The sequence below is a fragment of the Pelodiscus sinensis genome, chromosome 1, assembly GCF_049634645.1.
Source record: "Pelodiscus sinensis isolate JC-2024 chromosome 1, ASM4963464v1, whole genome shotgun sequence".
NCBI classification, from domain to species: Eukaryota; Metazoa; Chordata; order Testudines; family Trionychidae; genus Pelodiscus; species Pelodiscus sinensis.
This window is the reverse complement of record NC_134711.1, coordinates 14,138,361-14,154,462: the sequence shown is the minus strand read 5'-3', so window position 1 is coordinate 14,154,462 and position 16,102 is coordinate 14,138,361. Positions and strand designations below refer to the sequence as shown.

Here is a 16,102-nt window from a genome sequence, read left to right as displayed (position 1 = left end):
AGAATGAACTTCCCTAGATCCAGAGGGGAAAATGGGGTATTAACAGGTATGGAACAACTGCCTAATTAAGAGATCTTTTACTGCAAACAAACAGAGATCCTTAGGAGTTTAGGACATAAAGAAGCATTGCCAAGTTGGTAGCGTCACTGATTGAGTGGTAAAACTTGAGTTTCCTGTGGTGAATGAATGACAGACCCTCAAAATAAACAAACACAAAGTGTAAAACACTGCTAAAAGTATACCAAATACTGACTGGTATTTGGGGAAGGCAGATCAGGAATTTCTATTAGTCCTCTCTCAAAATACAAGAACTAGGAGATAGTCATAGACAGAAGAAAATATTGTTTCGTTCAGGCTACATCTTCCAGAAAAGCTTATTTTAAAAGAGAGCACCCGGAAAAGCTTATTTTGAAAGAGAGCATCCACACAGCAAAAGTGCAATGGAAAAGCGATGTGCTTTTTTGAAAGATAACGTCCACATTGATTGGATGCAATCTTGCATTTAAGTTGTGTTTACTCTGGACAGAGTGGCCACCAGGGCACCTGTGTTATTTCCTGGAGGCCTCTTCTTTCGAAAGAACTCCCTCTTCTGCTTCCATACGTGCCTTTTTCCAAAAAAGCTTTTTTGGAAAAAGGCTTCTTCCTCATAGAATGAGGTTTACCGCCATCAGAAAAACCCCTCTGTTCTTTCAACTTTCTGTCAAAAGAACTCAATGGCAGTGTGGACGTAAGTTTTTTTTTTCTGGAAAAACGTTGCAGTTGTAGATGCACCCTCAGTGTCTGATTAGACTATGGAACTTATTGCCACATGATACAGACTTATAGAACTATGGAGCTGGAAGGGACCAGAAGAGGTCATCTCATCCATGTCACAGGACAAGAACCAAGCAAGATTGAATAAAGAATTAGACATTTATATGGATTAAAGAACATCCATATTTACCATAGTGAATATTGAAAGAAAAAACACAATTTAAGGAAGTGATGTAACTCTGATGCTTCAACCTCTAGCTCTTGAAAGTCAAAAGGAAATTTCTCTGGAGACAGTCTGCCAAATCTGCAGGGGAATGGGTTATGCAAAATGCCCGACTTTGTATAGTATTGCGCTGTTAGGTACTATTCCTCCAATGCAGTGTTTCTCAACCTTTTTTTATAAAGTACCCTTTAAAAAAAAATTTAAGTACCCCCCAACACCTACAGTTTTCAGACACACACAAAAAAAATTTCTACCATTGCAACACATTTGTTTAAACAACTTAGTTGTAGCCAGGTGGGCGATGAAATTTTTGGGTGTAAAAAGTACAAAAATAATAAAGTGCTGAAAAACTTAAAACAAAAATTCCATTTTCTCCAAATTTCAGTTGTGTTGACGTACCTCCCAGACTTCTTATTTTTTATTTATTTATTTTTTATTCTCTTGAGTACACCTAAGGGTACTCGTACCACTGGTTGAGAAACACTGCTCCAAAGCATCCAGCGTTGCCTGCTTCTCAGAGGGTATGTCTACACTACCCTTCCTAATCCGAACTAGCTGTACTCCTCATTCCACGAGGAGTACAGATAGTTCAGATTAGGAAGCCTAATCCAAACTAGCTACTCTGTGCCACGTGTAGCCGCGCGGCACGGGGTTCGAACTGCCGGCATTTAAAAATGGCGCCAGCTGGCTTCATGCAAATGAAGCCCGGGAAATTCAAATCCTGGGCTTCATTTGCAAGTGCGGTATGCCTACATTACCCTCCTAGTTCGAATTAGGAGGGTAGTGTAGACATACCCAGAGATGAGATATAGTCCTCAGAAAGCAATTGGACTATTCTTGGAACAGACATGGAATACTCTCACCTTCTCATCACTATTGGAGGTGAGCCACTTCCACCCTGATTTAATTAGCATGAATATTACACTCCCACCTCTGCATCCCTGCCTTTCTTTCACTTCAAGCACCTGAGGAAGTAAGTTGTAGCTCACAAAAGCCTATGCCCTAATAAGTTTGTTAGTCTTTAAGGAGCCACCGGACTCCTTGTTGTTCTTGGAGTGGCACTCTTTCCTGTGATCTTTGCAAACATCTTTGTATTACAAGAAGCAATTAAAATTTCCCAGTGTACAAGTGAGGAAGGAGTGGGAGGGAACATTTCTAGGAAATACGGCTTTGAAAGGCTAGCAAAGTCTCAGTGGTGTTACCCTAGTAAATTATTCATTGAGCTTAACTCTTTGTTAATGGCTACCTGCTGGCTTCTTGTGCTGAGATGCTTATTTCTTCTCCCATTTCTGATCCCTTTTGCTTTTTGGATGAAGGGCTTGGCTATACATTCATCTTATTTTTAACCTATGGCAGGTTTTGCCTAGTAAAGTGCACCAGATTTTTCATTGCTTATTTTAATTTTGAAAACATACAGTGTTGGAGAGAGGAGACAGACGAGGTGTAAAGCGAGGTTTTCCTGGCAATGTTGTTGTTCTTTTTTATCCTTTTGGCATATTCCAGACCCACACCCCCTTCAACACATTTAAATCTCCCTCACACACCACATTGCAGGTGGACAGTGTCTCTGGGTTGGGGTCATTTCAATGGCAGTCACAGAGTATTTGGCTGCCCTTGTTTAGTGCAGTTCTGAGCAGAAAGAATAATTCCTGGCATGATCTCCTGAGTTTAGGCTAGAAATCTCCTGAGATTGGGGTTTTGTCTGGAAAGACCCGGACTTCTTTCTTCTGGTCTGGCCATGAGAACAGCTGTTTCAAAAGCAAAGCCAACCTTTTCAGTCCTGTGACAAGGTTCCAGTCAGGTTTAGTTTGGGTAGTCAGTAGAGCTTGGCCCCTCTTTGAGGGTTTGTCTGGATTAGGGAAAGAAGTTGAGTATAGGTCAGGATTAATTTACGTGTAATAGACCGATCACCCCAGTCTTTCACTTTGAATAGCTAAAAAATGTAACCCTAGATTCCTCCCACCAGCCAAATCAAGGTGAAACATGCCAAGCGCCTAGGGAAAAGGTCTCTAAAATGTGTCCACTCACCCCAGGCTAAGCATAGCCACTTGACTGGTGCACAGTCAGATCCTCCAGAACATGAACAGATCCTAAAGCTACTCAGAGGCTGGGGCACATTGCGGGAGCGCTGGAGAAGCTGGCTGTGCTGTGCACCAGGTTTTGTGCATAGCTGGTCTCCAGAGCTGTTGGTATAACATCCTCCAGAAGTGCAGCATTCATGATGCTCTGACCTAGTGAGGCACTTAACCTTGCGGTTCGCTTGAAGCACATGAGCAGCCCAGTGAAGTAAACGGGAATACTTTGGCAGGCTGTGCTGGATCCAGGTCTTAAAGGTAGCCAGATAGACAAAGGCTGTAGCCACATCATAAAGGAGTCTATGGTGAGTGTTATCAAGCTCCGTAAAAGGCAAGTGAAAAGCACTTTGACACAAATTGGGCACCAGAACTCTGGTGTGGCATTAGAATGAAGACCTGGGTAAGATTTCCTCCAGTCACATCCACTGTTTGGATTCCCTGTGAGCTCCTCCTCTACCCAAACACAGGCCTACTACTCCCATGGCCTGATTTTCAGAGTGACAGCCTCTAGTTTTCCCAAAGGTCTCTCCTCCGAGTGCTAACCAGGCCTTACTCTGCTCAGTGCTTGAATTGTACAGGCGATCAGGCATGTTCAGGGTGGGGTCCATCAAGCATGTCCTAAAGCCAACGGGAGTTGCAAGTGCCTCGCAGCTCTGAAAAGGGGACCCCTCGTGCATAGTTATGTCAGGGTTTGGGGTGAGCTGTTCAAGGGGCAAGGAGAGAATTTAAGAGGTTAAAAAGAAGAGGGAACGTAGACATAGAAGGATCAGGAAAAAGGTGGATCTCTTTAACCATCCCCGTCTAATCTGTTCTTTTACACCAGGATACTGTCACATCAGGAGACGTCGGGGCTGCAGACAGGGAGAGGGAGCATAAGGGGAAGCTGCTCTGGGGACCAATGATTTAAAAGGGCCTGTGATTCCTAGCCACCACTGCTGCTACCTCGGCCGTGGGAGCAGCTGGAGCCCTGGGCCCTTTAAATCACCGCCAGAGCTCTGGAAGTGCTTACCCTGGGTCCCTTGCGGCACTGAAGGTCTGGCTGGGGGAGGCTAGCCCCAGCCCTGTCCCTTCCCTCTGAGGCCCAGCAAAAACTCTCTTCAGCCGCGAGATGTCTTGGTAGCACGTGGAGCCTTCCCTGAGGAGCAGAGGCCCATTGTGCTAGACCAGTGGTCCCCAACACGGTGCCCGCGGGCGCCATGGTGCCCACGGGGGCATTCGTGTGCGCCCGCCAAGTGCTCAGGGCTGGCCTGGTCCCGGGCACGTGGCGCACGGTGAGCGCCGGCCCTGGGAGCGCCGTGGATTGGCCGCCCGCGCTCTGGGCGTGCCGCTCATGGGGGGAGCGCCGGCCCCGGGCACGCGGTGCTTGGGGGGGGGCCGCCCCCGGTGCGTGGTGCTTGAAGGGGGTGCCACCCCCGGGCGCGCGGCTATGAGGGTTGGGTGGGCCCCGCCCCCTGGCACCCGGCGGGCGAACGGCCACGCCCCCTGGCACCCGGCAACCTTAAATGGTTGGGAACCACTGTGCTAGACACTGTGTCCCAGATCCGGAACTCCCATTGATTTCCCTGGAGCCAGGATTTCACCCATTCATCTTTAAGACCAGAAGTGATGTTTTGCTCTGACCTCCTGCCTAACACAGGACATCCAGTTTCACTCTGAGATTCCTGCTGTAGGAGGAATTACACTTCTGCATTCAGGTTTTTAAAAGCTCTTTAGAGGACAAAGAAGTTTTGAGTGGTGCAGAAATAGCTGGAGTGGAGGGAGCCTTGCCACTGGGCAGTCAGTTGTGGAAGGCAGTGTGTATGGGGGGGGGGGATTATCAGAGGCTATGGCTGTGTCTAGACTGGCCAGTTTTTCCGGAAAATCAGCCGCTTTTCCGGAAAAACTTGCCAGCTGTCTACACTGGCTGCTTGAATTTCCGCAAAAGCACTGACTTCCTACTGTAAGAAATCAGTGCTTCTTGCGGAAATGCTATTCTGCTCCCGTTCAGGCAAAAGTCCCTTTTGCTCAAAGCTTTTGCGCAAAAGGGCCAGTGTGGACAGCTCAGATTTGTTTTCTGCAAAAAAGCGTGTCTAGATTGGCACGGATGCTTTTCTGCAAAAAGTGCTTTTGCGGAAAAGCGTACATGCCAATCTAGACGCTCTGTTCCGAAAATGCTTGTAATGGAAAAGCATTTCCGGAAAATCATGCCAATCTAGACACAGCCTAAGAGTTCAGACAGTGACTTGGACTGCCCGAGAACAAAGGGGTGTTTCCCAGCTGTGGGATAGTTGACACGTTTACTGAGAGTGACAGCAGTGCCAATCCAAACTCCACAGTGTCTCCAATCCACAGTTAATAGGTGCTACAGTGGCATAATTAATGTGCGAGAGCAGTGTCTTCTTCCATCTGTGATCACAGTGGGCTTTACAACTATGAAATCCAGATTCTCTGCTATGCCCAGGGTTAGGGGCTGCCAGGGAACCCCTGATTCACTGCTTAGTCCTGGCTCAAGGGAAAGCAATCTGGGTACTGCTCCAAAATGCATCAGTTGACTTGTCTCCCTCAGCACCATAATAGGATAAGGATGACAGAACACTACATTACTACTCCTGCCACCCCCAGCACACACTCTCTCCTGAGACTGGGGGAGGCATAGGAGCCAGCTGATGTTTTTACACATGCAGGGGACCTCCCCAGGCAGGCACATAGGGGAATCCCAAGCTGGGGACTTGCAGGGAGTTTCCACTCCCATTCTGGGTGGCACAAAGGAAGCAGATCAGGGCAAGCATTCAGCCCTATCTCATTCAGCCTCAGAACAGGCCTGTGAAGTCGGCTTCTCCGCAGTATGCAGCTGTGGTTTCAGAAGCACAAAGATTTTCAGACCTCTGGACGCGACCTCTGGACGCATGCAGAGCAACTATAAATATGCGGGCGTGCCGATGATCAGCAACACCTTTTATCATCACGGCCGGCATATGTGTATAATTATGCTGCGTGCCCCGTCATGACAAATTGTGTGTCCGAGTTAAGCAGACACACGCGCTGTCTGTCACGCCATGTGGACCCAAACCCCTGGAGGCTTGGCACTTAGTGTTTCACACAAAGGCTACCCAGGAAGTGTGTGCGAGAGCTAGGTATAGAACCCCTATCTCTTCACCCAGGCCTGTGCTTTAGTCACAAAACCATCCTTCCTTCCGTATCATTAGTGTCCAGACTTCTTTTCATGCTACAAAGCCAGGCCGCTGCCGCTGAGCCATTCAAAGTGCCCTTTGATTCACCCAGGCCAGGATCAAGCCCATAGTCATGTGACTTGCTCAGAATCAGATTGCAGAAATGGATGCAGGCCACTGGGCCTCTTCTCCACCAAGCTCATTAGGGAGTGGCCCAAGCCACAAATGTTCTCACAAAAGGGGCTGATTGAAAGGCTTTGACTGCAGCTCTTTGTTGCCCGTCACAAACATCTGGTGCCTGGCCAGTTAGACAGCTCCTTGGAACAATTTCCAATGAGAAAATCTGTCTGCAGTGTGCTGAACACTGAAATCCCTCTCCCAGCTCCTTTCTCCAGCAGAAAAGCACTGGACCATGTCCGACGCCAGCTTCTTACCAGAATCACCGCATCCACCCTAGAGTGTGGGCCAATTAATAAGGCACTAGCCACTTTCAAACTGCACATGCTGCCTGATGTAAACTAATTATTGCCACAGAAATGCTGCTTCTTAAAAGTTAAGCACATGCAAATGTGGACTGCTTGCATTATTTTGGCTTGTCTGGGAGCAGGGAGCCAGAGTTCACAATGTGTGTCAGAGGTTACTACTATAAGTAAGGGAGTGTGTGTTTTAGTTTGGATCTTTTATAGTTTTCTTTTGACTTTGGGAGGCATTTTTTAGTAGCTGCTTTTCTGTCTGTCTCTTATAACCACATAACTGTGCAGCTGGGCTGAAAAGGCAGACATGGTGACCCCTCCGTCAGTATTCAGTGGAAGACTAGGTGGCCTCATTACATTCAGTGCTCACCTTCCCACCAGAAAGGAGCTGGGTGTTAGGTGGACCAGGCTAATGGCCTCAGTCTAGTTCCCAATGGACTTGCATCCACATCGCAGGAACCATTGCCACAATTACCACTATTTGGTAACTTTGTGAGCAGTCTCAAGAGTGATGCCTGTGGTTAAAAGGGCATTGAAATTGATTTGTCCTATCAGGTTTCAGAATGACGCCCCTCTTGAGCTATACTGGTGGGGTGTTGCTGTCCCAATCTCATCTCTGGGGAGAAGCAATTTTCAGTTTCCAGGGCTGTCAGTTTCACAAACCTACTAAATATACGATGGGCCCAATCCAACAAAGTTAAAGGCCGTCTTTTCCTTGACTTCAATGAATATCAGCTCTGATAACTGAGTTAAAGGCTGAACCAAATTCTGTCATTGGCAAACACATAACTGAAGTATGTGCACCCTGGTTCGCTTGGCCCCAAAATCATACTGAGAAAAAGAAATTGTTTTGCCTGTTATGACTGGATTTCTGCAAGGTTATGTTTAGTACACGGTCAGTTTCTTACTGTGTCTCCTTTCCTTGTGAAGATTTAAGCAGCAGTGTGACAAATGGCTCTTGACAGGTTAAAGCTGTGCTCTCCATTAAAAGGTCAAGCTAATGACACACTGTGTACATCTCATAAAATAACCAATATCGATTTGCAACTATAATAAACCGGAGAACTAGTGAAGGAAACATCTTGGTTACATTACATTGGGTCCAGCTAAAGAGAGAAACTTGACATTGTTTCTCCTGCTGGGCATGTAATCAACCAACAGGAACCTGGATAATTCCTTCTGGGAATTAAGATTTTTGCATATTACATTCTCTCTCAGAAGGGTGAGACCTCTCAGATCAACATTGAGCAATTTAAGTGGCAGATGGCTGAAAAGTATCTAGGAATTTAAATGCGAGCAGAGTCATAACAATAGAAAAAAATATGTACAGGAAATGAGTATTGTACAAAAAAGACCCTAAACATCAGATTGTAGCATCACTTTCATCCTCTTCCACCTAAAAACCTGGCCTTGCTTCTTTCTGTGCACAGCCAAAAGGAAGTAGAGAAAATAGAAACACAGTGAAATGATTCAGTGCAGTAAATGTTAGACTTAATTATGTGAGAGTTATAGTGCAATTTAACTGTAGCAAATGAACTTGTGTCCCATTGGTTGAGCAGTTCAATAATGGACTGGAGAAAACAATAAGGGAATAGACTGTAGGAAGCAGTTCTGCACTTGTCAAGGACATGGACTGGATGACTTATTAGGGTTTCTATCTCTAGCTGGGTTGGTTCTGTGAGTGAATAATGAGCAGATGTAGGCTATATCTACACAGCAGCATTATTTTGGAATAATGTCATTTATTCCAAAATAACAAAGTGTGCATCTACATAGCAAGCCTGTTATTTCAAAATAAATTTGAAATAATGGGCTTCTTACCCCAACTCCTGTAACCCTCATTGAACGAGGAGTAAGGGAAGTCGGGGGAAGAGTGCTCAATTTCGAAGTACCTGCTGTGTAGACAGGGCCAAAAATTGAAATAAGCTATTTTAATTTAAGCTACGCAATTAGTGTAGCTTATTTCAAATTTAGCCCTGCTGTGTAGACCTGCTATAGAGAGCAGTTGCTGCTAGACCCTCAGATAAGGTTTTAAATCCCATTTGCACCAAAGAAAGGATCTGTTGTTTGTTTATTTGCATAAGTCATCAATAGAAGAAACATAGGAAAGTTGCATTTATCCAGATACTGAGGTGTCCTCTATGAGCACCCCCCCAAACATTTGAATATGTACTCTCTCTGCTGTCCTGTGAGCATGAGAAGGGTGACCAGCCCTATCTCACAGATAAACAATGGGAAGCACACAGAGACTGAGGGTAATTTTTCAAGGCACATCTGGCCATTATCTATCATTGATGGCTTTGGAAATCTGCCTCTGATGTGACTTGACCAAGGACACCCACAAAGCCCTTGGCAGAGTGGGAAATTGAACTCAGATCATCTAGCTCCCAGTGCTTTCACAAGGCCATGTTTCCCTGCTGTGTAAAACCATGGTTGCTTCCATGTGCCCCTGCTATTTGTGGGTTATTTTAATGAGAGGAAAATGTCTCAGAAGATAGCTAGCTCGTTTCTATGTAGTGATTAATTTTTCCACCTGGGAAACAAATTAGATCCATAAATGCACTGCTGGGTTTGGGGTTATATTTTTTCTGACTATTCTTTTGCCAGCCCCAGCTGGATCATGGGGCAACAACTTCAGAAGACAGTGTAACTGAGCAGCTTTTGCTACACTGAGTGAGGGAAGTACCAGCAGCTATTCCAGGCATCTGGAGAAGGTGATTGTGTGCTATAGGGTCACAAACACTAGTGTGTTCTCCACCCTCCACCTTCTCCGCTACCCCCACCACACTTAAAAAAATCTCTTGGGTGGAAACTTTCACAACACAAACATCTGGTGGGTTTTGAATTCCAGCACCCCCACAGTAGTGACAGGGGAAGAATACTTATCTCTCTGCTGTAGAAAGCTTTAGTTTTCAGATCTCCCCCCTCCCCCCTAGCTGATCAGTCAATGAAGATCAAAGCACATCTCCTGCTTAACTGATCTTTGTAACTTCAATATGGAGGGGTGGTTTATCTCAAAGGAACTGGCTACTGTTTCTTAGTTGAGACAGGTATTCAATAGAAACTGCTTTTATTATGAGTGTTTGCTTAAACAGGGCAGGATCTGGTGATTCTGTTCAGCAGCAGATACTTCACCTTTTGTAAGACTTGCTGCCTTGCAATTTGTCCTAAAGAGCAGTTGCTGCCAGACCCTCAGATAAGGTTTTAAATCCCATTTGCACCAAAGAAAGGATCTGTTGTTTATTTGCATAAGTCATCAATAGAAGAAACATAGGAAAGTTGCATTTATCCAGATACTGAGGTGTCCTCTATGAGCACCCCCCAAACATTTGAATATGTACTCTCTCCACTGTCTCTCCACTGGGACAGAGATGAAGGAATCCAAGATGCTGCGGGGGATTGCTGGCCCTTCTCAAAGGGGAGACAATGTTGTTTAGTGGCTGGGACAAGTAGACTGAGCATCAGGAACTTCTGGATTCTGTTCTTGTCTCTGTCACTGACTCAGTATGTGACCATAGGCAAGTCAAATAACCTTTCTGTACAATGGTTGTAATAATCTGATCAGAGGATGTCCTCGAAACATCAAGATATTTGCAGTCCCTGTATTGTTCCTTCTGCTGTATGTTCTGTCCTTCTTTCCTGTTGGCCTTGTTCAGGTAGATTATAAGCTCCTTAGGGGTAGGCTCTCTGTCATTCTGTGTTGTACATTGCACAGCACGATGCGGACCATTCTCACTTAACCCTTAGGCGCTACCATAATAATCACACACTGTGAGGCTTAGTTCGTATGTGTAAAAGCTCATATGTAAATAACAGGCCAGATCCTCAGCTGTTGACTTCACTCAAGCCAATTTACATTTGCTGGGCATCTGGCCCACAAAATAGTACCACCGTGGCTCCTTTACATCTCTTCCCTACGCAAGCATGTCAATCGGAGGAAAGCTGTGGTGCTGCCTGTTGCGCTCCCCAAGCATGCCAAATGCACATTCACAGATACAAGGAAAAGCCTCCCGCTTTGCTCGGGGTGGGTTTGCATCTTATGTAGCCCGTGTTGTTAAAAAACCCACCCACGGCGGTAGGAATTCTCCAGGGCCAGCCCAAGGGCCGGGTGGATGCTGAAGGAATTTAGCTCCTCCGCAGCGATTCCTTAGTTGCCCTCTGTCGTGCTCTCCCTTCAGAGCTGAAGGAACCTCCCTGCCCAAGACTTTGATTGTAACCGCTCCCCCCTCACCACAACCCTGGGAGGGAAGGCGGGCGGGAGGAGGAGGGGGGGGGTAAAGAGCGTGGCGCAGCGGAGCACAGCCCCTGGCCTTTCCCCCCCGCCGAGCATGTGGCTCTCACAGGGGCTGCGCGGGCTCTTTGTCTGCAGCCCCGCAGCGAGCCCAGCCTGCAGAGGGGCGCGCTCACGTGGCCTGCCCGGCGCTAGGGTCCCGGCCGCCTCCACCCAGGCGGTGTGACTGGCGCCCAGCATTGCAGCGCCGCGAGAGGAGGCGGCGGCGGCTCCCGCCCTGACGCGCTGCTGAGCCAGCGAGGGGCGCCGCCCGGAGCGGAGCTGGGGTGGGGGGGAGGGGGTAGCGCAGGGAAACCCGCCCCCACGCAGCCCTGCCGGGCGCTGCTCCGCGCCGCGTGGAGCCGGGAAGGAGCGCCCCCCCCCCCCCCCGCGCAGGCGCTGCCATGCCCCCGCCGTCTCACCCCCGCCCTCTCCCCGGCAGATCTTCCAATGGAGGCAGCTAGAGAACCTCTACTTCCGAGAGAAGAAGTTCTCCGTGGAAGTTCACGACCCGCGCAGGTAAGCGGGGCCCGGTTCCACGCGTGCCGCCCGGGCGCGCGGGGCTGTGCACGTGGGGCGGTGGGCAGGGGGTCCTGGAATGGGGCTGGCGGTCAGTGTGCGGATGGACGCGGTCGTGGGCGGACAGTGGCGGGGGGGGGGGGCAGAGTCCTGGGCGCGCAGGGCCAGTGGTAGCTGGGACCCCAGGCACCCCCAATTGCCATGCCTCTGTAGGGCGGTAGTTTAGCCCCGCGATCTCTTTTCTTTCCTTCTAACCTGCTGCTTGCCGAGCTAACGCCCCCTGGGAAATTGCTCCCGGTCAGCGCTCTGCGGATCTCCCGTGTGCCTCTGAGAACCTGCCTGGCAGGCTCCAAGCGCTGGGGTGAGGCTAGCGGATCCGCGTGCACTCACCGAGCGGCACGTTCCGAACCGGAGGAGCCCCGTGTGACTCCGGAGTAGTCGGGTTGGAAGTGAGACTGAGATCTAAGCCTGTTTCCTTTGTTGCTTACCCGAATTTGGGAGCCGACAGGCAAGGGAAGATGTCTGTAGCACTGCCAGTCAGTCTGGGTCAGGGTCTGTCCCCGCCTGAAGCCTGATCCCGAGTCCATGGAAATGAGCAGGAGGGCTCCCATTGTGTAGCACATTACTCCGTGTATTACTTGGCAAGAGCCAGCGTGGAAGAGTCGGATCCTGTCTTTCCAGCCCACGTTGATTTTAGCGGAGCAGCCCTGTAACATGTTTTACAGCTCATTAGCCTGCAATCCTAGTTCAGGTTACAGCAGAGATCATGGTCACCTACATGGTTGGGTGTCACGAATAAGGGCAAAAACAGTGCCTGTGTTCCACAACTCCCTGGTGTATCCAGGGCATTCACTTTTCAGGCTCCCAGCTGTTACATCTCTTGGGCAGAGACCCATGTCTCCCTCCCTCCTGCTCAGGCTGCACAGTTCGTAAACTGGTATTCCCAGAAAGCCAGATTGCCTCACCAGGCCAGTGTCTGTGCTTGGCTTTCTGTTGGAATGCTATGAACAGTGTGATTGTTACCTCAACCACACAGCCCTTCCTAAGCAAGCCTCTTGCTTCTTAAGGTGAAATCATTACAGAGAAAATCTGTAAAAAAAGAAAAAAAAGAAAAAGAAAAAAAAAGAAATTCTTTTGCGCCTGCTAAATGCTGACCAGAGGTCACCCATCTCTCTTAGGGAGTCTCAGCAGGCCAAATATTTCCCATTCTTCCCTGGATTGGGATCCCCTTTGGATAGAAGGTCCTGTCCCTTTGCAGGATCACAACATAGACCCCCAGGGTATGTCTAAACTACAGGGGGTTTTCGAAAGAGGATATGCGAAATCTGCGGGAATTTGAATATATCTTCTTCCGATCGCTTTTTCAAAAGCAGGTCTTTCGAAAGAAAGTACAGTAAACTTCCGATAATCTGGCACCTTTAGGACCCAGGGGGTGCCGGATTATCAAATATGCCGGACTATCAGAAGGGGGGGGCTATGAGGGGTCTGGAGTGGAGTGGGAGGGGATGCACAGAATTTGCATATCCTCTTTTGAAAAAATAACGTAGTTTAGACGTACCCTTAGTTTAAACTCAGGTTGTTGATCCAAAAGTCCCTTCTTTGGCTGCTGGTCTCCAGTGACATTGGAGCATTTTTTACAGTGGGGGTGCTGAAAGCTAGTGGTCCCCAAACTAATTATCTTAGGACCTCCCCCACCCACTCCCGTCTGTGACCCTCTCTCCAGAGCTGGGACCAGGACCAAGCTATAGCTCAGTGGGGGGTGGAGACACAGACAGGGGTAAGGAGGCTGAGGCTGGAAGCAGAGCCATGAGTGCAGGGTCAGTGGTAGCTGGGACCCCAAGTATAGGGCCAGGAGCAGAGCCCCGGACCTGGGGCCAGGAACTCTAGGACCCCCAGCACGGGGCTGGCAACCTGGATGCCGCACTAATCCAGGGGATGCTGCAGCATTCCCAGTTCCCATATCTATGCTGGTCTCTGGAGAAACCAGTTTGAACCAGCATGCTCCATCCTCTCTGGAAGTGTTACAACCTCCATAAAACGGCTTAATCACCCCCCACACGGTTCTTAGTTCCTGGAGGAACTCTGGTCACCCTTCCCCATGAAGTAGCCTACAATCCCTGACTCACTACACAAACCATAGTGAGATTCCCCCAGAGATTTTGCAGGGACATGCTGTATCTGTCACCTGGGCTAATAGAATTGAATCTCTCCAGTTTGGGACTCGAATCCAGACAAATCAAAGATCTACTGACACTCTAGACTGTAAAGCAGAATGGATCAGTTAGGTCTAATCAGAAGCAACCAAAGAACAATCCAGGAGGGAAGGCAAGTAGTTACGAGACATGAAGACAATTACATTTACAACTGAGCAGCATGCAGGAAAAGATGGTCATCCCTTATATGTGTGCAAGCCGCTCCTCTCCCAAACTGCTGGTAATCTGATTTTAGGTGGTTTGGATCTCTGACATGGAAAACCTCCCCATTCTTATCCCTGTAGCCTTATTGGGTTGTATAAATGCCATTCCTATATTCCATGTGGACTAGGCACTGTATTGTGCGAATTATTTTTACTCTGTTCATTTCTCACTGGGTAGAATAGAACTGTGTGGAATACATAAGCCAGACGGCCCATGTTTAATTCAAATGCCCTGTATCAAACTGCCACTTCTAGTGTAAAACAGTAACTGGGAGTCCTGGCTCCTGAAGGAACATATTTCAGATTTTAGTCTCCTGGCCAAATGGGATGGACTTTCATGCTGAATTGCGCAGTCTGTGCGGGTGGAGACAAGGCCCGAACAGTGCTCAGCATTTCTTTTGAATCAGTTCAAACCAGCGTCTGAGTCAGCTTATCCACGCTACAGGCTGCTGAGTAAGATAGGAGGGGCGTGGGTTAGTGGTTAATGCACAGGGCTGGAAGCCAAAATTCATGGGTTGTAGTCCTAGCCCTACACAAGCCCTCCTGTTCTGGGCAACGCTCAGTTTCCTCATCTGTTGATTGGGAATATGGGCCGGGAGGGAGAAGGATTAAAAGGGCTAGTTTGTTCATAATTGTAGAGGTTTGAGCTCCTAGGATTGATGTCACTAGAGCAATGTGAACTGCTGTCCTTTACAGTAAGAGGAGGAAGAGATTAGAAGAATCATTTGAGGAAGAGATTTCCAAGAGGTCAAAGCTCCGGCTAAGTGGCAGTTCTGCAGGAAGGGACCTGAGGATTACAGTAAACAAGAAGCTGGATATGAGCCAACAGTTGCCTTTCTTGCCAAGAAGGCTTAACGGCATATTGAGCTGCATTCATAGGAGCATTGCCAGGAGATCAAGGGACAGAGCTCTTCTGCCCATAGGATGGCTTGGGGCAGCTGTATCAGGCCTGCGAGTTTGGGGGGCCCAGGGCAGCCTGTGGGATTAGCTCAGGGTGGGGGGAGGACTAGCAATGGCAGGAGCCATAGGAAGGGGTATGATCCAGCCCCAGCCCACTGTGCTCTGCCATCTCCCAGTTGGGTTGCTCTGCTTCACTGCAGCGGGCGAGCTATCACTGCTACTGTGAGGGGGTGACCCATGCTGCTGGCACCAGGCCTCCCCCCAGTAAGCCCCTGGGCCCATGTTGCTTGGGAGAAGGGGTGCAGTGGGGGTGGAGCAGAGGCAGGGTCTGGAGCAGGGAGGGCTTGTCCTGTGGCCTGCTCCCGCAGGGACAGAAGTGATTCTTCCCCTCTGTTCAGCACTGGTGAGGCCACATCTGGAGTAGTGTGTCCAGTTTTGGGCCCTCCCACGACGGAATGGATGTGGGCAAACTGGAGACTGTCCGTCAGAAGACAATGAAAATGATTGGCAGGCTGGGGGGGGGGGGAAACCACACGACTTATGAGGAGAGGTTGAGGGAACTTATTTAGTCTACAGAAGAGAAGAGTGAGGAGGGGGACTTGATAGTAGCCTTCAATTTCCTGAAGGGGGGTTCCAAAAACGATGGCAAGAGGCTCTTCTCAGTGGTGGCAGATGACAGAACAAGAAGTAACGGACTCAAGTTGCAGTGGGGGAGGTCTTGGTTGAATATTAGGAAAAATTATTTCACTAGGAGGGTGGTGAAGCACTGGAATCGGTTTCCTCCTAGGGAGGTGGTAGAATTTCCATCCTTAGAGGTTTTTAAGGCTTGGCTTGACAGAGCCCTGGCTGGGATGATTTGAGCAGAGGGTGGAACTTAGATAATCTTCTAGGTCTCTCCCAACCCTAATCTGCTATAACTCTGACCTCAATAGAACTACTCAATGCTTAGAATTAAGCGTAAGTACCTTGCTGAACTGGGCCCTGGATATACCAGGGACCTGATTGACCAGTATGCCTTGGCTGCTTTGCATTACTAGACTAGCAGGAGCATCCAGTGTGTGTGGGCGCAAGGTGCTAAACTATAAAGCTACAACAGTTGTAGGAGGAGCTCTCAACTCTGGATGTTTCAACTCCCAGAGACTCCTGAGCTGGTGTGCAGGGTTTGTCACCATACTGCTGAATGAGATGGCATGTCTTGCTAGCTCTCTGCTCTGTGCAGGAGCGGGGGAGAGGGGCCAATATGGGAGAGACTGAGAACACTGGAATATAGGATAACACCGAAACATGATACCAAGAGTCACAGCCTTTCACCTGGCTCCTGGAT

General features: G+C 48.6%; 1 protein-coding gene across 11 annotated transcripts in view; it reads left to right on the top strand.

Annotated features, from left to right (window-relative positions):
* Positions 1–16,102, top strand: part of FRMD4A (FERM domain containing 4A) — a 567,858-nt gene that overhangs the window by 500,753 nt on the left and 51,003 nt on the right. For all 11 annotated transcript variants that reach the window (XM_075926045.1, XM_075926048.1, XM_075926044.1 and 8 more), the window contains exon 12: positions 11,386–11,462. In XM_075926045.1, coding sequence (XP_075782160.1) covers positions 11,386–11,462 — 77 coding nt within the window. The remainder of the gene's footprint in view (positions 1–11,385; positions 11,463–16,102) is intronic.